The sequence below is a fragment of the Clarias gariepinus genome, chromosome 4 (genome assembly GCF_024256425.1).
Source record: "Clarias gariepinus isolate MV-2021 ecotype Netherlands chromosome 4, CGAR_prim_01v2, whole genome shotgun sequence".
Taxonomy (NCBI): domain Eukaryota; kingdom Metazoa; phylum Chordata; class Actinopteri; order Siluriformes; family Clariidae; genus Clarias; species Clarias gariepinus.
This window is the reverse complement of record NC_071103.1, coordinates 3285740-3307582: the sequence shown is the minus strand read 5'-3', so window position 1 is coordinate 3307582 and position 21843 is coordinate 3285740. Positions and strand designations below refer to the sequence as shown.

General features: G+C 39.6%; 2 protein-coding genes across 3 annotated transcripts; both read left to right on the top strand.

Moving 5' to 3' along the window:
- Positions 1-12: 12 nt before the first annotated feature.
- ube2v2 (ubiquitin-conjugating enzyme E2 variant 2) lies at positions 13-9700 on the top strand. 2 transcript variants are annotated; one of them, XM_053494444.1, is made up of 4 exons: positions 13-92; positions 3045-3193; positions 4709-4834; positions 8278-9700. In XM_053494444.1, the coding sequence occupies exons 1-4, from the start codon at positions 77-79 to the stop codon at positions 8422-8424; spliced, it is 438 nt and encodes a 145-aa protein (XP_053350419.1). In that variant the 5' UTR covers positions 13-76; the 3' UTR covers positions 8425-9700. The 2 variants fall into 2 exon arrangements, with proteins under 2 accessions (XP_053350419.1, XP_053350418.1); XM_053494443.1 differs by lacking the exon at positions 13-92 and adding an exon at positions 152-1638.
- Positions 9701-10908: 1208 nt separating this feature from the next.
- On the top strand, positions 10909-20227 carry mcm4 (minichromosome maintenance complex component 4). Its single transcript, XM_053493603.1, has 17 exons — positions 10909-10960; positions 12066-12135; positions 13220-13375; positions 13493-13623; positions 13765-13866; positions 14027-14122; positions 14205-14300; positions 14428-14566; positions 16823-17043; positions 17177-17297; positions 17383-17642; positions 17776-18141; positions 18255-18382; positions 18469-18676; positions 19279-19507; positions 19743-19876; positions 20004-20227. Exons 2-17 carry the CDS (start codon positions 12078-12080, stop codon positions 20094-20096), a joined length of 2538 nt encoding a protein of 845 aa, XP_053349578.1. The 5' UTR covers positions 10909-10960; positions 12066-12077; the 3' UTR covers positions 20097-20227.
- Positions 20228-21843: the final 1616 nt, after the last annotated feature.

The window sequence follows — 21843 nt, the reverse complement described above, 5'->3', positions numbered from 1 at the left end:
AATGCAGTGGCGGTGACGTAGTAGCCACGTGACCTGACGTCACGTCGTCGTGCGCTTCTGGACTCGGCTGGAGAAGATGGCGGCCTCCTCAGGTTTGTCTTCCCGATGTGTGCAAAACCAAGAATAAACGCTTCGATCCGCTTTTTGAAAACGATCCCAGCAGGAAGCCTCGTGTTTTTAATCCGCCGAACAAATAAATATAAATGGCTATAAACCGCGGCGTGTTGTTGGATCTGCGCGCGCGCGGGGAGGGTTTGGCGTTGTGTTTATGTAGTCCTGAGTGGAGCCTGGCGCGTGCGCTAATTTTAGCTCAGTCACTTCAGTTGGTTAAAATTATTTATCACGAATGAAAGAAAAATAAATAATAATAAAATATAATGATCGATTTGACAGGCGTGTGTAGGAATCGATTTGGTGACAGGAAGACTCATGGGTAAAGTGGCTAGCTAACGGATTAGCAAAAAAAAATAAAAAATACAGGGCGGGTTACACTTAGCCTGGGCTAGCATGCTAGCGTGTGTGTGCTAGTTAGCCAGGCTAGCTGGTGTCAGCAGTGCGTGTCTGTCAAAGATTTATTCTTTTGTTTAAGTAATTGAAGTAAATACATTTACCAAATGTTAGATGTTTAAAATATTTATCCATCCTCCATGCTAGCTAGTCAGAGCTGTGTGTTAGCCGTGCTGTCTACAGCGTCGAATTATTCTGATATCGCGGTTAGAATATAAATGAAACATTCTTAAAACCCAAACACACACACAAGCCTTTCTGTTCATGTAATGTTTTCAATTTAATTTGATAGGTTTTGTGAATAGCTTTAAATTCTCAGTGTGGAACGAGTCAAGTTCCTGGACGTTAGCAGAAATTTAAGGAAGTGATCCGCATCTCATTTAGCAGCTTAACAGCCACACACACACACACACACACACTCTGCCTGTCCAAAAAAGGGCACCATTTCAGATGGGCTCAATTTATTAGGCCTCATCAAAGAGAATTACTTAGAAGATTTGAAATGTCTGGAGTGGGTTGATAATCTGTAAGTATAGTGCTGAGCTGTCATCTGAACAGCGAAGACTTAATCGCTTGGGGAAGTTGCTTGGTAAAATCTCAAACTCATTTTTGAAGCAGAAAAAAAATCACAGCTATGTGTAATAATGAAAGTGACGAGAACTCTTAGGATTGAGGCTAAACAGCTGTAACAAAAATAAACTTGTTAGTAAGCTAGAAAGCATAAAGATTATACTTTGGAGCGGTAGAAAAAGTCCATAGAGTCCAGATTGAACCTATTCCAGAGCAATGGGCGTGTCAGGGTAAGAAAGGAAGCGCATGAAGTAATGTACCCATCATGCATAGTGTCCACTGTACAAGCCTCTGGAGACAGTGTTATGATCTGGGGTTGCTTCAGTTACTCAGGTCTAGACTGAGCAACGTTATGTGGAAATAAAATAAAGTCAACTGACGACTTGAATGTACTGAATGACCAGTTGATCACATCCATGGAGTTTTTCCATCCCTGATGGGACGGCCATATACCAGGACTCAGAGTGTGAAACAGTGGCTCTGGGTGCATGAGGAATCATTTACACACATGGACTGGACACCACAACCTGTGTCATAATCCAATTGTAATCAAAGCTAAAGGTGATTGAGTTTGTAACCTTAGAGTGCGTGACTTTCCTTTTTATTTGGCCAGGCAGTGTGATTATGCATAATTTAAGTCACTTGTGAGGTTACAAATGCAAATTACTAAATAAAGTTTTGCAACATACCTAAACGCTTTATCTGATAAACTCGGTGCCGCATGGGCGACATTGTGCCACAGGCTGCTTCAGCTCATTTGACAGTGGAGTCTTCATTTTATTATTGTTAAAATTGAAATTAAATTGTTAGTTTTTTATGTTTTTAATTATATTTGATGGATATGATAACTTTAACTGTGAACTTAAGAATATGAAGTTGAAGGTATATCAATGAACAAATTAATAAATGATAATGAGAACTCAATGTTGCTTATAAACCTGTACTGTATAGCTTGGTCACATTAGAAATAAAAAAAACACAAAAAATAAAAAGTAAAAAATAACTAAAATAGTGAAATAATAACTTCTTTACTGTAAATGGCATTTTTTCTATTGGAATGGTTTGTAGTACATTTATTTATTTACAGTTGATTTTGTAACTTTATAGTTATAATGTAAATAAGACAAAATTTAAAGTTATAAACAAAAGGTCAGAAGAACAAGAAACATAGTAAAAAAAAGAAATGCATAGGAATTTGTGATGGTAATTAAATCAAAATAAAGGTCTTTTTTTAATAAATTAGTACATAGTGTACAATAATAGATTTGGCTATCAAACTATTTTCACATTAGGTCCAAGTTGATGTTTGTAGGTGACAGATTTGTGAGGTTTTATAAGTCGTTATGAATTTCACCAGTGTAACCTGCTTTAACAAAAAAAATAAAACATTAAAAATTACTGTACCATGTCACGAGATCAACACACGCACAAAAGAAACATGTTCCAGAATGTGTTAGTGTTTGGCTTTCTTTTCTGAAAGGCATTTCTAATGGTTTCTATTAAAACCATTCAGACACTGATGGGACAGTGGATTGGATTGGATTTGATCTGTACTGCTGCAAACTGAATCATTCAGTGTTTTTGTTCAGATAAAATATAGATATATAGATGATTAATCAGCCCCAAAGGAAGTTCCAAAAGAAGTCGTCCCCCTCTGCGCAAATTTACCCTGGGTATTATCAGTATAAACAAAAACATGCCTGTTAGAAAGGAGCGCCATTTGTCCAAATGTGTCGATTTGTTTTTCTGGCATTTACGATTTACAGGTTTGTTTACCAGTAAAGCACATGTTCTGATGCATCATTATTTCCATAGCAACAGCTGGTCTACTGGCATAAATGTAATAAACCGCTGTTATTTTAAACATTTAAAACCGCATGACGATTGCTTTCTGACGATCTGTTCTATTGGTAACTGTCATGTTTTATTTTTGACTCGTTTTTTAACTTTTTTTGGTTTGTGCGCAGGAGTTAAAGTTCCACGCAATTTTCGTTTGTTGGAGGAGCTGGAAGAAGGTCAAAAAGGGGTCGGCGATGGCACGGTGAGCTGGGGTCTGGAGGACGATGAGGACATGACCTTAACACGGTGGACGGGAATGATTATCGGACCTGCACGAGTAAGCCTCTACACTCTTCACCTGTTTAAAGATTTATGCACTTTTGTGCCTTCTTGGTTTTATTCAAATTCGTTTCAGAAGTTTTTGTTGGCCTCAGTAGTTAATGGTGGTGAGAGTGCAGTTCATTTTACCCAGAACTGGACAAATCGATTAATTCGAAACCTGTTTCAACATGCTGCAGCTCGTATTTTGTGTATTTCTGAAGACCTTCTGCAGTGTGTACGGTATAATAATGCTTAATACATTATTCTGCTTAGAGAATCATAGGCGTAGCAATTAACAGCCCGATGCAACGTTTATTTCAGATTTATTACATGAATAAAATTAGCATAAAGGCCGGCTTGTTATCAAGTAATGGGCACATGATGTGGAAAACTTGGCGCTTGAGTCAGGTAGCTTTAGAGCAGTGTTTCTCAACAGGTGGGTTTAACTTCAAATTTAAATTTAAAATGATGTTTAATTTTAAATTATGTATTATGAAAGATATATTTACTTGAATTATGTATAACAAATATATTAATTTTTTTAAATTAAATATATAGTAATACATTTAAAAAACTAAGTTTTAAGGAGTATTTAAAACTAACAAAACAAGACCATGGGACTTGAAATGTTTCATTCCCTTTAGTCACATGTATGATTAAATTTTCCGGTGGCCTGCAGGTGATTTTCATATTTCCAGTCAGGCTGAGATATTATTTGGATGTTTGGGCGTGGCTGGCTTAGCCACTGCTTAGCTTAAAGGTTAAGTGGGTAAAATTTGTTTGGTGGGTTTTTTGGAAGAAAAAACATGCACATGTGAGCCTATTGGGAAAAAAAGTGGGCGGGGCTAGCTAGTTCGATGGGCTAACAGAACATGGAGTAGCTGCTGATTTTGAAATAATGCTACACTGGAGTTTTGCCTTAGTGTTTTGTTGCCATATGAACATTTTTCCTTTTTTTTTTTTTATTAGATTTTTTTAAGTGGTGTGATTCTCTTTTGTCTCGTCAACCAGCTGTAAATTTCCTGCTAGCTTTATCAGCACCTACGGCAGTCAGGGATTTCTCTCGTTCAGTCTTGCTAATGGTTTATGAAACTTTTAAACTTTTAACTTCATGTTTTTACACACTTGTATTACTTTCTTATTTTCTTTAAGTCTTTATAAGACTTTCTGTAAGATCTGTGTCCTTGTGTAGGTTCTGCCATCTTTAAAATAAAAATCTTTTCTGCAACTATAATGGTGATGGGAAAGGTTGAAGTATCTAAAATATATAATTAAAATGAATTTATTTCATTTAAGGCATCAGTGAACAGGTTTTTTCCCCCTTTAAACCCTCACTGGGTATAGTTACCATGGCAACAGTCACCGAGCTCACTCCTGTCTGGTGGTGAAACGATGAACGAAGAATAAAAATTTTCAAATACTGAAATGCAGTAGATTCTGAGTGCATCGTGTAGTAACTGGTTTATTTCGAGCTGTTATATAACATGTCGCTCCTGCACACTTCTGCTCAGAGTGTTTCTTTGTCTTGCAGACTAATTACGAAAACAGGATATACAGCCTGAAAGTGGAGTGCGGCCCTAAGTATCCCGAAGCACCACCGACTGTTAGATTTGTAACAAAAATTAGCATGAATGGAATAAATAATTCCAACGGGATGGTAAGTAGTCTCTGGATTACTTTAAAAAATATATATATTTACACAATCAAAAGAATGATTTAAGTTTGTATGGAATGTAAATGTGTATGAATCAAAATGAGCAGATTGTCCCTGGTGAGCAAACCGAGGTTGACAGTGCCAAGGAAAAACTCCCTGAGATGGTAATAGGAAGAAACCTTGAGAGGAACCAGACTCAACAGGGAACCCATCCTCATCTGGGTGAACCAGAAAGCAGGAAGTGTGTTAGGTGGCAGCCAGTTCAGCTATAACAGTTGATGTTAATATGGAGTCCAGGTAGTCATTGCAAACTCAGGTAGACTTGTAGGAAATTCCAGTCCTAAACTGTCGAACTGTCAAGTCTTTAGAGAAACAGCTGCCAACACCAGTCGAGGCCAGAACCGTCTTCTAGGTAGAATGAAACCGTCTCTAGACACCAGACACATCCCAAAGAGACACACGGGGCATCCATGTGACGAGCTCTCCAACCAGAAGCGGGGCACCAGGATAAGTCAGACAGGTCCCGAGGGCAGAGGGAGTCTGGATCACTGGCAGCTCAGGAACGACATGTGTAGCTCGACAGAGAGAGAGAGGGAGAGAGAAGAGGAGAGATAACAGTTAGGTCTGGTCACAGTCACACAATGTATAAGGTGAATGTATATTTAGTGTAGAGTGCAAGCAGAGACTCTGGCAGGACTAACTATAACAGCATAACTAAAAGAGAGAGCCAGAAGGAAACACAAACATGAGGGCTTCCTGAGATGTAAAGCAAACAATCGCCTCACCGTTAACAAACCTGAGTGATCAATGAGAATAGGGAAGACAGCATCTAAACATACCAGTTCACCATAATACTCTACGTCCATGAGTCCCCCAGATCTGCTTCTTTACCCAAGGCAAATCTATTTATAAAAATGCTTGGCTAAATAAATAGGTTTTTAGCCTGAACTTAAACACTGAGACTGTGTCTGAGTCCCGAACACTATTTGGAAGACTATTCCATAACTTTGGGGCTTTGTAAGAAAAAGCTCTGCCCCAGCTGTACTTTTAATAATACGTGGTACTGACAAGCAGCCTGCATCCTTTGATCAAAGTAGGCGTGGCGGATCGTGAGACACTAGCAGGTCACCCAGATACTGCGGCGCGAGACCATTTAATGCTTTATATATCAAGAGTAGTATTTTAAAATCAATGCGAAATTTAACGGGGAGCCAGTGCAGTGTGGATAAGATAGGTGTGATGTGCTTTTATCTCCTGGTTCTAGTAAGGACTCTCGCTGCTGCATTCTATATTCATTTTCATGAACAGAGTGACAAACACACCGTAGAACGTTTAAAAAAAAAAAAAAAATCTCAAAGCTGTGGGATTTATAACATAACTAAGGAACCAAGTCCAAACTCACCTTCTTTCACTAAAATACAGTCAAGTAGGCGGTTCTCTCCTGGCGTCTACCGAACCCTGATCCATCTGTCAGGTTGCCAGGTAGCGACGCATGATCATATCACTGCAGAGCACCCAGTTACAGAGTCCAGTGATGGTGCTTTACACCAGCCCACACGTGACATTTCACAAAGTCATCTCAGGCTTGTGTGCAGCTGCTTGGCTGTGGAGACCCATTCCATGACCTGCTTTGAAGGACAGGCGATCTTTATTTGCTGTGTGCTTTAGCATTTCGGCTCTGAGAGTATGCGCGGCTTCGTGGTCGAGCTGTTGTTGCTCTCAAACCTTTTATTTCACAACAGTAGCTTAACTGACCTGTGGCAGGAATCCTCTGACATGCTCAAAGCCACTAAACTCTCCAATACCACCAGTTTTTCTTCCAGTGTTAGTATGTACAGACTGCATGCCACTGTATGTGATTGGTTTTTGCGCGCCTGTGTGGAATGGGTGTGGCTAAAACGTGTGTCTGTATACTTTTGAGCTTATTAGTGTACATATTTTGTAACGGTACTGATTGTAATGGAGTTGGGAGTGGTGGAGGGAGGAGTTGCCACTCGTTTTAGTTAGAATGTGAATGTGTGAAATACACACATCGTTAATAATTCTTGTGCAAAACGTTTTTGTTAAAATTTACATTTCTGAATTATAGCCTGAACTTTTTCTGGCTCATTCTTAAAACACTTGATTTCTGAGGTATGAGCATCTACACCATCTGTGAGTGGAGTGGGTGTGGCTTAGCTCGGTGCCCATGCCAACGGGCTCTTGCTTACAGAGCTTTAACTCCACCGTAGACTTACATAGGAAAGCGCTTTCTTGAAAAGCGTTTCCCTGATATCCAGCCCTCTGTCTCAGAATTAATAAGTGCTAAAGCTTATGGTTTTTTTATTTTACTTTTCCTGTATGTAAAGACTATAGTGTCCACTATAAAATATGTGGTCATAGAAATCTGCCAATGAAACTGTTTTTTTTTCTGTGAGTGGAGCTACAGTGAGAGACGCATTCATTCAATGAGAAAATCGTGTTTATCCAAAATAAATAAAACAGAATTTAGAGCTTATATTATTTTTGTCCTCTGAGTCTCTACACGGTAGCGTTTTTAATGGGGTGTGTCAACATAAATTTTAATTTGTAATAATTTCCAAACATTTTGATATACAAGTGCATGTCAATAAATTAGAATATTATCGAAATGTTGATTTATTTCAGTGATTTAATAAAAAAAAACGTGAAACTTGTATATTACATAGTTATTACACACAAGCTTATTTATTTTTAAGTGTTTATTTTGATGATTATGACTTACAGCTGACAAAAACCCATAAATTCAGTATCTCAGGAAATTAGAATATTACTTAAGACCAAAAAAAAAAAAAGATTTTTAACACAGAAATGTTGGACTACTGAAAAGTATGAGCATTAGCACTCAGTACCTGGTCCTGGCTCCCTTTGCATGAAAATTCTGAAAAGAATACTTTGACCCACTCAGCAACAGTCCAGTTCTTTTTGTCCTTAGCCTAGATGAGACGCCTCTGATGTCGTCTTAGGTTCCAACGAATGCGAGATTGTACAGTTGTAGCCCATGTTCAGGATACATCTGTGCGTGGTGGCTCCTGAAGCACTAACTCCACCTATTGACTTTTTTGTTGTTTTTTTATGACAATATTTACATTTTTTGAGATACTGAATTTTGGGTTTTTATTATTATTAAAATTAGAAGTGTGTAATGAATCTATATAATAAGTTTTACTTTCATTAATTGAATTACTGCAATAAATCAACTTTTTAATTATATTCTAATTTATTGAGATGCAACCGTATGTGTTTTTTTAATTATTATTATTAATTGGACAATTGAAATGCACATCTATTAATTTTCTATGGGACAAAGCACTTGGGAAAATGTAAAACTCAGAATAAACACAAGTTTTTTGTACATATTTGGAAATTAAACAAAAATGTTTTTTGAAAGAGTCTCATCACTAATTTTTTTTCCCTTTTTGTTACAGGTGGATGCACGTAGCATACCAATTCTAGCTAAATGGCAAAATTCATATAGCATTAAAGTTGTTCTTCAAGAGCTACGGCGTCTAATGATGTCCAAAGAGAATATGAAACTTCCTCAACCGCCTGAAGGACAGACGTACAGCAATTAATTGTAAATGATTGTTTCTGACCATCTGTCTTAAAAACAAAAGGATAAAAAAAAAAAAAACACCTTACTCTATTAATCTCATGTGTCATCCGAGATAACGAAAGAAAAAAAAAAACATGCAACTGTTAAATTTGTTCACTCTGCACATGAACAGACATCATTACTACGGGCAGGACTGGAAGTTTGAAAATAGTTTAGCTTCTGAAGAAAAAAAAAACTAAACGGTAAACGCGAGTCTCCGTGTGGAATCCACTTGTGATGGAGCGCAATTTTTTTTCTCCTCCAGTCATGTTATGTCATGCGGTATTGTTTTTTTTTTTTTTTTTCCTTTACTACATAGCCACAGAAAAAAATAGGGCAAGATGGATCTTTTTAAGTTAATCTGGCAGGAAAAAAAAAAATCTGGCCTGTAGAGATGCCTGTATAATACGACAGCATGATTAGTTTGGAGGGAAAAGAAATAAAACATCAGCGTAATAAATTATCTGAATGATAGAAGCCTTTGTGACAATTATACTAAAGCGTGCCTGTAGTCTAGTAGTAGTTTCACTAATGGAGAGGAGTAGCTGGTCCTTTTTTTTTTTTTTTTCACTTGTATGACCATAGCTGTTTGTTTCAGTACGCTATTTTTCTGTTTTAAACCAAACCATTCATTAACTTCTCTAGAAGACGTCAGGTACATTTATAACATTTGATCATCATAAAAAACCCATAATGACCTTTCTCTCTCTCTCTCTCTTTCTCTCTCTCTGTCTCTCGTTCTCCTTTCCTCCTACACTGTTTACTGTCCACCAGATGTACATGCCTAGCTCGTTGCGAATGAAACATGCGACTGTACGACGAAGTGACACGACACATTTTGTGGCTTTTCCACGGCACGCCACCACACCGCACCTTGATGTGCCACTTCAAGCGCCCTGCAAAGCCCCCCCCCATTCATAATCCCAGCCTGAAAGTTCAACTGTAATCACTTATCTGCTCGTGAGCCTAATTTTTTTTTGTTGAGTAATTCGAAGCAAGTACACTGTAATAACGAATAGCTAACGTAGTCGATACTTGTTAATAAGCTATGAAAGCTTAGAGGTGTGTTTTTTTCCTTCTCTAAAATCAATCGCAAAGATACAAAATGAAGCGTTAACACCGCTCGCTATCTCGAAAAACGTTTTTTGGTCCCTTTTGGTCTTTTTTTTTTTTTTTTTTAAAGATATATTATTCTGGTTTTGTTGAATTTGTGACACAGGGGCTGTTATCAGGATAATAAATATTGTCGAACACAATCCGCTGTCTTTTTTGTTCTTTGTTAAGTGGTTGTTGACTTTGAATACATGATTATATGATCAACTTTAGTCAGATTGTTGGTGGAAAGAATTTATCCCAAATATAGTAAATGCCAAGGAATCCATGTTTTTTTTTTTTTTTTTACATAAGCAGAAATGCCTTGTTAACGAGAGTTTCAGTAGTTTGGAGCTGACAGGAATACCACAGTACCTCAAATAGTCACTCTTTACAGCCGTGGTGAGCAGTGAAGCAGCCCAGAAAGCTTGTTGATGGTGGAGGGACTACATGAGCAGAAGATCATCTTGGAGGCTACGGTGACCATAGACTGACTGTAACTGTAAAGTTAACTTAAATAAGATTGGAAAATAAAATGATTGCTTTGTGTGTCCAAGAAAATCTGTTTAAATGACAGCAATGCACATTTTATACCATGATTTAGTGTTTTAGTGCTGCAGCTTAAGAACACTATAGCGCAATCCAACATTTAAAATAAAACAACTAAAGTTTGTCACAAAATATTGCTCAATTTATCCTAAAAATTGTAGTGGGGGGGCTACACGTTCACGCCAGTAGGTGGCAGCATTGCACGGCTCAGCAGGGTTTAAAAAAAGACAACAGCAAAACGGAGTGACAACATACACAAAGCAAAATTATGGATGAATAGTCTGTTTTTTATCCTTGTATTATTGAAGCTTATTTTACGCTTGTAAAATAAATCATGGATACCAGGCACTGCAGTAATTAACTAATTATGAGTTATTTTTCCTTATCACTTAAGGCATATTACCACAACTTTTCCATTACTGTGTGAAAAAGAAAACACAACACTGCATTATTTCTAGTCACTATAACATCTTGTTTTAGTTATTTCCTTTTCTTTTTATAAAACTACATGGTCACGTGACTCGATATGTCACGTGGTCTTCCCTTTTCCCGCGAACACTGGAATAAACCATTTGTCGGGGGGAGGGAGCACATTTATTTTGTAACAAAATCTGTCAGATTTACTTAAAATAAAACAGCACACACTGGTGGATTTTTAATAAATATTGTTTTGTAATGTTTTTTTTTTTTTTAGGAAAGTGAAGTGTATGTTTTAAAGAATACCACGCGCGGTATTGAGGTGAAGATTAAGGTATCCCCGCCCCCCCTCGGCACTGTCCGGGCTTGTGATTGGTCCGTGTTTGCGCGCGAAAACTGCGTCACGCGAGCTCTTTTCGCGCCACGCGCTGTGTATTTGTGGAGAAGCGTCCAGAACGGTAGGTCGGTTTATCTCTCAAACCAGTTTACGATTGAAGCTAAAAGCAAACGTGTGATGTTAGAGTTCCAAGTTTGAAACGTGTTGTTGACGCACCTTTTGCGTAACTTGTTTTGTGTATGTGTAAATTATTTACAGACTTTATAATACTTTAAAAAGAAATAAAAAATTGCAAAATGGCGTCGATGCTTTTAGTCCGTTAGTGAAGACCTGAGGAGAGACAAAAGAGTGACATTAAGCTGTCAGATGTTCTAAGCTTTTATTTTAAACTTGTACGTTTATTTGCAATATAGTTTAGGATAGTTAAATAGATTAATTATTTAATATATTTTTTTTCTGTCACTAAAATGTACCTGTCATCAAAAGAGTAAAGATTACTGCTTTTCGTACTTTTATTTTTCCATGAATTTCTCCTTTTATTACTTAATTTATAACTTTTTGTTAACTCAAACCTTCGTCTTAGTATGAAACGCTAAGTGCTTTCAGAATATCCCACTGTGTGTTGTGATGGTGTAGGAAATAAATCAACATCTGGCTGGTGATGATAAATTTATTGGCTTTTTATTCAGCACTCTACACTCGGGTATTATTTAATGTTTTTACGTCTTGAACAGGTTTATTTCCTTCATACCATAGCGAATAGGAGACTACAGGTCTTTTACATTCTTGAAGGATCCGGCCATCCATCTAGAATCCACTGTAGTCCAACAAGGGGACCGTGGAGGACAATGTACTTATTCCCATTTTTATAACGGTGGTAGGACCCCCGATCAACATTCACACACTACAAATAATTTGGGAACACCAATTAGTCTAATCTGTATGTCTTTGGACTGTGGGACGAAACCAGAGTACCTGGAGGAAACCCACCAAGCACAGAGAGAACATGCGAACTCCATGCACACAGCGGGAATTGAACCCGGACCCTGGATTCCGTGTACATTTTGTCCACTTAAGTTGTGGAGCGTCGAAGAGACTCGCTTTTTCCTTGATTTAATCACGTTATCGTAGGTCAGAGCGATTGTTAGTATAAACCTCTGACAGAAAACTAATCAACATTTTCTGACCAGTCAGATTTGATGACCATGATTTCTTTCTTTTTCCAGTAAGCGGTCAAGATGTCTTCACCTTCGTCCAGTGCACGGAAGCGCGGCAGGAGCAGCAACCCATCGACTCGTAAGTTATAAAATACATATCAGAGATATTACAGTTAAATATTACGGTGTTTCCCTCAGGAGTGAAATATACTTGCGGCGTTACAGCGTGGGAACAAACACAAACGACCTTTAACACTAAATTATTTAATATTTCTATTAATTTCTTGTTCAGAGATCCAACCTACTATTCCTCTGTCTATTTACACATGTGTGAAGAGTAGGATGAAATAAAAAAATCAACAACTTTGGTGTACAAACATGCTGCAGTGTGTAAAAGTACAGAGGCCTTAAAAAACAGAGCTTTTTTTGCATTATTAATTTTTTAAAATAAATACACTATATACTTGAGTGAGAATTGTGCAATATATATATATATATTTTAGCACAAACTGGGCAATATGATTAGAATTTCTTTATTTTCACCAATTATACACACATGATGACTGATAAAAAAAAAAACTGGGCAAAACTAAGGTGAAAAACAGCACAGATTTATATTATCATGTGTCTTTATAGTTGTTTTTGTAACAAAATGGTAGTAATGTGCTTATTTCCCATATGTCTATCAGTAAAATGTATGTGTTTAAAATATAATGACAACTTTGGTTCTATTTGATGTATCAGAAAACCCAAATATACAGTTTGATGTCTGAAGCTATTTGTTTTATTTATAAATAATTTATTAAATTGGTCTTTGACCAACACTGTTGCCATCATGGATCCGTGGTGCTTGAGTTTTAAGGGTAAACCCGTAACCCCCCTACTGCCTCTCAGTACGCTGCACAGTAGCAGAATAAACAGCTACAGGAACCGTAGTGCGAGCGTGAACTGTTCACTACTATTTGATTGATAGTGGATGGCATCGTTCTCTGCAAATGTTTAAATATATAAATCTACGTAGGCGGCCCACCTAAGTATCCTCTATGTGGGGAAACAATGTATCTGATGATTTATGTACTCTGTAAGACATGTTTTACTGCTCATTAACACGCTTTAACTAATTATTAACCTTTTGAAATGGGTGTAGAACCGCTGTATTAACAGATTGACAAACTGTAGTGATTTTTATTTATTTTTCTTTCTCTTTCTGTGTGTGTAAATAGCTGTTAGCGAAGGGCCTCGGACCCCACGAGTCCGTGGATCCCAGGAGTCTTCCACTGGAGATCTACAGCCCATGCCCACCTCCCCTGGCACAGACATGCAGAGCCCCGTCCCTCAGGACACCTCCCTCTTCTCCAGCCCTATGCCCCGCCCCTCCGGTACTCACATTTTCACGTTCTTGCAGTTTGTGTTGTACATGATTTGCAAAAGAAAAAAAAACAGCCACTTTTTGCTTTATTTATGTAGTCTTATTTCTAATTTTTTTTACACACCAGTCCCGCAGAGTGAACCGGACATGAGCTCCCCGCTGATTTATGACACACCCAGTCGTGGGACTCCGGCCCGCCAGAGACCTGACCTGGGATCAGTCCGGAAAGCGCCACAGGTGGACCTGAACTCCGAGCCGGTGAGTCTGAGTTGTTAAATTGAGGGGCTCAGGGCTGCACTGTTTAATGATCCCGTAAGTGTTATAAAAAATTTTTTTACTTGTAGTGAAATTAAACCTTTTATGTTTAGTGTGAATTAAATTTTTTTTATTTTTCCCCAGCCCTCAGGGGATGCGACGGTAGCCAGCGAGCAGAATGCCGGACAGAGACTCGTCATCTGGGGCACTGACGTCAACGTGGGCACGTGCAAGGAGAAGTTCCAGGTAATGCAAATGACCGTTACGCGTCCTGTCCCAGCTGTAGTGTTGCCATTCGAGCCACACAGTTTACACTTTTTAAGTCTAAACTCCTCGTAAACCTATTTGCATGTAAAGTTTTAATCAATCAGGTGTTTATTTCTTGTGGGTTTGTTGTTTCTCATAGCGTTTCCTTCAGCGATTTATCGATCCTACCGCACAGGAAGTTGAGAACGCTAGTCTGGATCTGAACGAGCCTCTGTACATGCAGAAACTGGAAGAGGTGGGCTTTAATTTTAGGATGTCTATAATTTCACACGCATCATTTCATTTGTGTCAGACTTACAGACCTGTGTGTTTTGTAGATCAGCGTGGTTGGGGATCCTGTGTTGAACGTGAACTGTGGCCATGTTCAGTCTTTTGATGCTGATCTGTACCGTCAGCTCATCTGCTATCCTCAGGTAAGGGCTACGTGACTAGGTTGTAATGATTGTATTATTTAACCCCGTGTGAATAGAATATCGTTTTTTTTACCCTGGAAATAAAAGAGCTTCTGCTGATTTATTATTTTTCCTCTTTTGACCACAGGAAGTGATTCCAACCTTCGACATGGCGGTCAACGAGCTGTTCCTTGATCGCTTCCCTGATTCCGTCCTCGAGCACCAAATCCAAGTGCGCCCCTACAACGCGCTGAAAACACGCAACATGCGCAGCCTCAACCCCGAGGGTGAGTCCGACGCCCGTGTTACCAGAGATGAAGGAGGGAAACTTTGTTTGGTTATCGATCGCGATTCCTTTGTAGTGATTCATGTATCGTATTCACTGACTTTGGAATGATATACAGTGGTGTGAAAAACTATTTGCCCCCTTTTTGATTTCTTATTCTTATGCATGTTTGTCACACTTAAATTTTTCTCCTCATCAAAACCCGTTAACTATTAGTCAAAGATAACATAATTGAACACAAAATGCAGTTTTTAAATGAAGGTTTACCTTATTAAGGGAGAAAAAAACTCCAAATCTACATGGCCTTGTATGAAAAAGTGATTGCCCCCCTTGTTAAAAAATAACTTAACTGTGGTTTATCACACCTGAGTTCAATTTCTGTAGTCACCCCCAGGCCTGATTACTGCCACACCTGTTTCAATCAAGAAATCACTTAAATAGGAGCTACCTGACACAGAGAAGTAGACCAAAAGCACCTCAAAAGGAGGTAGACATCATGACAAGATCCAAAGAAATTCAGGAACAAATAAGAACAAAAGTAATTGAGATCTATCAGTCTGTTAAAGGTTATAAAGCCATTTCTAATGCTTTGGGACTTCAGCGAACCACAGTGAGAGCCATTATCCACAAATGGCAAAAACATGGAACAGTGATAAACCTTCCCAGGAGTGGCCGACCGACCAAAATTACCCCAAGAGCGCAGAGACAACTCATCCGAGAGGCCACAAAAGACCCCAGGACAACAGAACTGTTGAACTGCAGGCCTCACTTGCCTCAATTAAGGTCAGTGTTCACGACTCCACCATAAGAAAGAGACTGGGCAAAAACGGCCTGCATGGAAGATTTCCAAGGCGCAAACCACTTTTAAGCAAAAAGAACATTAAGGCTCGTCTCAATTTTGCTAAAAAACATCTCAATGATTGCCAAGACTTTTGGGAAAATACCTTGTGGACCGACGAGACAAATGTTGAACTTTTTGGAAGGTGCGTGTACCGTTACATCTGGCGTAAAAGTAACACAGCATTTCATTCAGAAAAAGAACATCATACCAACAGTAAAATATGGTGGTGGTAGTGTGATGGTCTGGGGTTGTTTTGCTGCTTCAGGACCTGGAAGGCTTGCTGTGATAGATGGAACCATGAATTCTACTGTCTACCAAAAAATCCTGAAGGAGAATGTCCGGCCATCTGTTCGTCAACTCAAGCTGAAGCGATCTTGGGTGCTGCAGCAGGACAAAGACCCAAAACACACCAGCAAATCCACCTCTGAATAGCTGAAGAAAAACAAAATGAAGACTTTGGAGTGACCTAGTCAAAGTCCTGACCTGAATCCTATTGAGATGTTGTGGCATGACCTTAAAAAGGCGGTTCATGCTAGAAAACCCTCAAATAAAGCTGAATTACAACAATTCTCCAAAGATGAGTGGGCCAAAATTCCTCCAGAGCGCTGTAAAAGACTCGTTACAAGTTATCGCAAACGCTTGATTGCAGTTATTGCTGCTAAGGGTGGCCCAACCAGTTATTAGGTTCAGGGGGCAATTACTTTTTCACACAGGGCCATGTAGGTTTGGATTTTTTTTCTCCCTAAATAATAAAAAAAACTGCATTTTGTGTTTAATTGTGTTATCTTTGACAAATAGTTAAATGTGTTTGATGATCAGAAACATTTTGTGTGACAAACATGCAAAAGAATAAGAAATCAGGAAGGGGGCAAATACTTTTTCACACCACTGTATATATATATATATATATATATATATATATTTTTTTTACGTTTATAATAGAGATGAACTGACCAGAATCGTCTGGTTTTCAGTTTGATGTTTGATCAGCTTCAGACATAAACGATTCTGTACTGAGAAACGCATTTTTATGCCGTTACATTATCAAAAATCATGCGCTTTAAAAGCTTCTGGTCTGCCTTTTTCTCCAAGAGAATTAGTCTTAAACAGTTTTAAACTCTTGTATTTGAAGTTTGTATTGTTTAAATGCTGTGAAAAATAAGGTTATGGTGGACGGGCTACGATTAATTAATCAAACTTTTTTTGTAAAGGTTTAAAATTAAACCAAAATGCGGAGGGGGGGGTAGTAATGTGATATTGAATCGGGATATTTATAACGTCGTGATGCTTACAGAATCCATTCGGCACTAAGGTATCGTGATAGATCAGGAGGTGTCTGGTGATTCCCATTCCTACGAGTTTACCTTGCTGGTTTGTTTTTGTCTTGTTGAATTTCTCTCTCTCTCTTTCGCACAGACATCGATCAGCTCATCACCATCAGTGGCATGGTGATCCGCACGTCTCAGCTCATCCCCGAGATGCAGGAAGCGTTTTTCCGCTGTCAGGTCTGCGCCTTCAGCACTCGTATAGAGGTGGACCGGGGCCGCATCGCCGAACCCGCGGTGTGTCGAAACTGCAACACCACACACAGCTTGGCCCTGGTGCACAACCGCTCGGTGTTCTCTGACAAACAGATGGTGAGGAACCTGTTAGAGTCCAAAGCTTCATTAACGAGGGTCAATTGCTAATCATTTGTGTTGAATTACTTACTAATTACCTCATTCTAGTAAACATTACATGCTGTTTTTGTCTCGTCTTTTTAACGGCCAGATCAAGCTCCAGGAGTCGCCCGAGGACATGCCCGCTGGTCAGACCCCCCACACCACCGTGGTGTACGCCCACAATGACCTGGTAGACAAAGTGCAGCCTGGAGATCGCATCAACGTAACCGGTGCATTAGCTCTTCTCTGTACGGTTCAGTTCTATTTCGGATAAAACAAAAGCACTTATACTTTTTTTTTTTTCCTACCGTGAAGGTATCTACAGGGCCGCGCCTATGCGCGTGAACCCGAAGCAGAGCCAGGTGAAGGCCGTGTACAAGACCCACATCGACGCCATCCACTTCCGCAAGACAGATGAGCGGCGCCTGCATGGGCTGGACGAGGAGAACGAGCAGAAGCTGTTCTCGGAGGAGCGTGTGGCCAGGCTGAAGGAGCTCGCCAACAAGCCGGATATCTACGAGCGCCTCTCGTCCGCCCTCGCACCCAGCATCTACGAGCACGAGGACATCAAGAAGGTGCGCTCGAGTTTAACATCCAGATAAGCAATAAATCACGTAAAATATATTACCCAGATTAATTGTATTTTCTGTTCTCAAGCACTCCACCACCTTATTACCTGCTGATTGTCGTTTGTTTTTTCTCCTCCAGGGAATCCTGCTGCAGCTGTTTGGCGGGACACGCAAAGACTTCAGCCAGACGGGACGCGGCAACTTTCGCGCCGAGGTTAACATCCTTCTTTGCGGAGACCCCGGTACGAGCAAATCCCAGCTGCTGCAGTACGTCTACAACTTGGTGCCCCGCGGCCAATACACGTCCGGGAAGGGCTCGAGCGCGGTGGGTCTAACCGCCTACGTGATGAAGGACCCGGAGACGCGGCAGCTGGTGCTGCAGACCGGCGCGCTCGTACTCAGTGACAACGGCGTGTGCTGCATCGACGAGTTCGACAAGATGAGTGACAGCACGCGCTCGGTGCTGCACGAGGTCATGGAGCAACAGACTCTCTCCATCGCCAAGGCAAGGCGATCATGTGATCAGCAACAGTGACGTAATTACAGAACCGTGAATTCTGCAGCACGGTGGTACATTGCTGTAAAAAAAAAAAAATTAACAGTGTTTTTGCGTTTTAGGCTGGGATCATCTGTCAGCTCAACGCACGCACTTCCATCCTGGCAGCAGCCAATCCCGTGGAGTCTCAGTGGAACCCGAAGAAAACCACAATCGAGAACATCCAGCTCCCTCACACGCTTCTGTCCAGGTAAAAAAAAAAAAACAGGTTTTTCTTTTCTTCCCCCTGACTGTTATTAGGTTTCTCATCGCTTCGTCTCTTTCTCTCACTCACAGGTTTGATCTGATCTTCCTGATGCTCGACCCTCAGGACGAGGCCTACGACAGACGTCTGGCGCATCACCTGGTCTCTCTGTACTACCAGAGCGAGGAGCAGATCGAGGAGGAGCACTTGGACATGGCTGTACTCAAGGACTACATCGCTTACGCACGCACATACATCAACCCCCGACTCAGCGAAGAGGCCAGCCAGACGCTTATCGAGGTGAGGGGGAGGGGCAAACACAACAAACTTATCATCTATGATCAGAATTATGAAAGAGCAACGGGAAGAGTTTCAGACTGTGACGCTGCTCTATAACATCAATTTTACATAGTCCACATATGATTTTTATTTAAAAAAATATATTTTTTGTTGTAAATAAAATATTTTAATTTGAAAGGCAGTCAACATGGGGAAAATAGAACATAAAAAAATGATGTGTGGCAGAGAGAAAAAGGTGTAAAATAAAAAAGGCAAAAAGAAATCTTGGAAAGGGTTTGAGGATGGGGCAGCAAAAAGAATGAAGGGGGGGGGAAAGTAAAAGGATGGATTGAAAGGAAGGTTTACAGAAAAAATAAAACAAAATGAAAGGTATGTAGAAATGAATTAAGGACCTGAAGTTAGATAACTAATAAAAAAAAAAAAAACTGGGATAGAAATGGAGAGCGAGATTTTGAAATGAATGAACAAACTTTTGCACTTGGTTTAAGGATCATATGTAATTTTGTCTCCAGATCAAAATTAATTTAAATATCTCAGTTGTGTGTAAGGTTTACCTAATTTCAATCGCGCTGATTGATCCTTCCTGGTGCTTTGACCCGCAGGCCTACGTGGACATGAGGAAGATCGGCAGCGGCCGGGGCATGGTGTCGGCGTACCCGCGGCAGCTGGAGTCGCTGATCCGACTCGCCGAGGCTCACGCTAAAGTGCGCTTCTCAAACAAAGTGGAGAACATCGACGTGGAGGAGGCGAAAAGGCTACACCGAGAGGCGCTCAAACAGTCGGCCACTGACCCCAGAACAGGATTCGTGGACATCTCCATCCTCACTACAGGTACGACGTGCTGTTAATGTGCTGCGATGATCGTTAATCATTCTAGAAAATAAATATAGCGGTTGGCGAGAAAGATCAACGCAGTTTTACAGCAGTTCAGTGAGCTAAGAGATGATGGAAAGAATTTTCATTGATTTTAATGAATAGAAGGATGTATAAAAAAAAATTGCCGTTCTTCCAGTTTGCATCCCAGTGTTTGTCCCTACAATTGTGGGTTCTTGTATGTGTGTGCTAGGTATGAGCGCGACGGCACGCAAGCGCAAAGAGGAAGTGGCTCAGGCGCTGAAGAAACTCATCCAGTCGAAAGGCAAAACACCAGCCATGAAGTACCAGCAGCTGTTCGACGACCTGCGCGGCCAGTCCGAGGCTGTAAGTCTGTCCCAGAATGCATTTCCTTTTACCCCATTGCCACGAACAGACCCAACTTAAGTCATTATTACCCTGTACATTAACAGTTATGTATTTATTTATTTTTGCGTGTTGTTTGTTACTCCAGGCCATCACCAAGGACATGTTCGACGAAGCGCTCCGAGCTCTCACAGACGATGACTTTTTAACGGTCACGGGCAAAACCGTGCGCCTGCTGTAAATACTGCACTGAGGACTTCCTGGTCGACTTTTCACCGCGATTCTGTAGAGCATTTATTATTATTAATGATGTTCATATATATGAAGACTTGTTTTTGTTTGTTTGCTATTAAAAAGATGTGTTGGTAGTTATCTCCGACTTCATTTTGTTCTTTCTTACCAGTTTGTTTAAAACGTAGTGTAGTTTTTCTACACAGTCTCCAGTTTCAGCACTCGGTTACTTGTATCTTCTGCCAATGAATTTGCTTTTTGCTCTTTATGTAAATATGCCAACTTTACAGTGAATTTTATTCAATTATTTTTTCCTGATTTAGACGTTAATGAATTAAAAAGCGAGCTCAGGCATAGGCGCCAAATCCCCTCACAACTGCGTTATTAATTGCTTTCTTACATTTTAACGTGAACGGCTTGGCCTAATATCTACCAATAGAACTCAGGATCCAGTCGTAAATGCATTTGTGGTGACTATAAATAATTAATCAGAACATGATGCTAATGGACAAAAATCTGTTGCCTCAGGCTTTTGAGGAATGCTTGTTTCTTGCATGAGCTGATTTCCAGATTGCGCAGATTATGTTTCGCCTAATTTACATTTTTTATTTTCTTCTCTGTAGTCAAAGAATCTTTTGTTATTTAGGATGTTAAAGTCCATCAAGATTTTATCAGTCATCTCATACAGTATAATGAGTACGTGATAACGTGAGCCAGATAATTTTGCTGACATTTGTTTCATTTATTCAAAAAAATTTTGGAAAATAGTGGTATCTCTAGGTTATGTTCATGCGTATAAAACAGATGCGTAGCTGTGAGATATGCAAATGTACCTGAATTTTAAAATCTTCAGTTTGGAATATATAAATGTTGATTAGCTATTTATCGAAATGTTTGTCAACATTATTAGTACTGGCTGTTTGATCCTACTAGTATATAGCAAAAGGACTGCGTAACACCTTTTGTCACTACACTGACGGACTGATTTACGCTTTCTCTATGCAGCATTTGTAGAATTCTTTTTTTTTTTTTGTAAACCGTTACAAGAGTTGTAAATGTCGTCTGTTCAGGTTTTTCATGTTAAAATTTAGTCAATATTTTATCGGGGTCATCTCGTACTTCATTCAGTGTAACAAGTAACTCAAAGTTAGAAAATAAACCAAGAAAACGTTAAAACAAGCTAGCTTTGCTTGTTTGAGGGGGGGGGGGGGAATCAACATGATGCATAGTTCAGACAGGTCTGAGTGACACCTGATCGCTACAGACTTCAAGAATAAATGTATGATTTGTGGTTCCCTTGGGAAGCTCTGTTTTTATCATTTTTTTTAATTCTTTTTTTCAATTTTTTAGGTAAAGTTTAGTTCCTGTTAACATCAGCAGGTGTCAGTTTCCGTTTTCTGACATTCACTGTTTAAAAGTGTTGATGCTTTACAGTTTGATTTCTAAAGATTTTTAGTCTAAAAACATTAAACTCTGTAGGATGTTAGTAAACTAGTGAATTTAAAAAATCCAACATGTGGTTCCTTAATAACTTTCTGAGGTGAGAGGAGTAAAAGACTCCATCATGTCCTCTTCAGGGTGTTTTGTGTCCTAGTTCCGTCTCTTCTTCACCCTGTCGTTGTTGTTTTCCCCGTTACAGCACGACCTGCTCCGGGCTGCTGCCTTTCTTTCTTTCTTTTTTTTCTTTCTTTCTTTCTTTCTTCTTTTATTTCTTCCTCGCTTCAGGGTGGACAGGGTGCGGCTTAATGACGTCACCC

Excerpts from the sequence above, each read along its gene's own strand:
- ube2v2 (XM_053494443.1), top strand. The coding sequence starts at position 1,566 with ATGAGGAATCATTTACACACATGGACTGGACACCACAACCTGTGTCAT. Across the intron at positions 1,639-3,044 it reads AATTGTAATCAAAGCTAAAG|GAGTTAAAGTTCCACGCAAT; the intron begins GTGATTGAGTTT and ends GTTTGTGCGCAG. Across the intron at positions 3,194-4,708 it reads TGATTATCGGACCTGCACGA|ACTAATTACGAAAACAGGAT; the intron begins GTAAGCCTCTAC and ends TTTGTCTTGCAG.
- mcm4 (XM_053493603.1), top strand. The coding sequence starts at position 12,078 with ATGTCTTCACCTTCGTCCAGTGCACGGAAGCGCGGCAGGAGCAGCAAC. Across the intron at positions 13,867-14,026 it reads CGTGCAAGGAGAAGTTCCAG|CGTTTCCTTCAGCGATTTAT; the intron begins GTAATGCAAATG and ends TGTTTCTCATAG. Across the intron at positions 19,508-19,742 it reads CATCTCCATCCTCACTACAG|GTATGAGCGCGACGGCACGC; the intron begins GTACGACGTGCT and ends TGTGTGTGCTAG.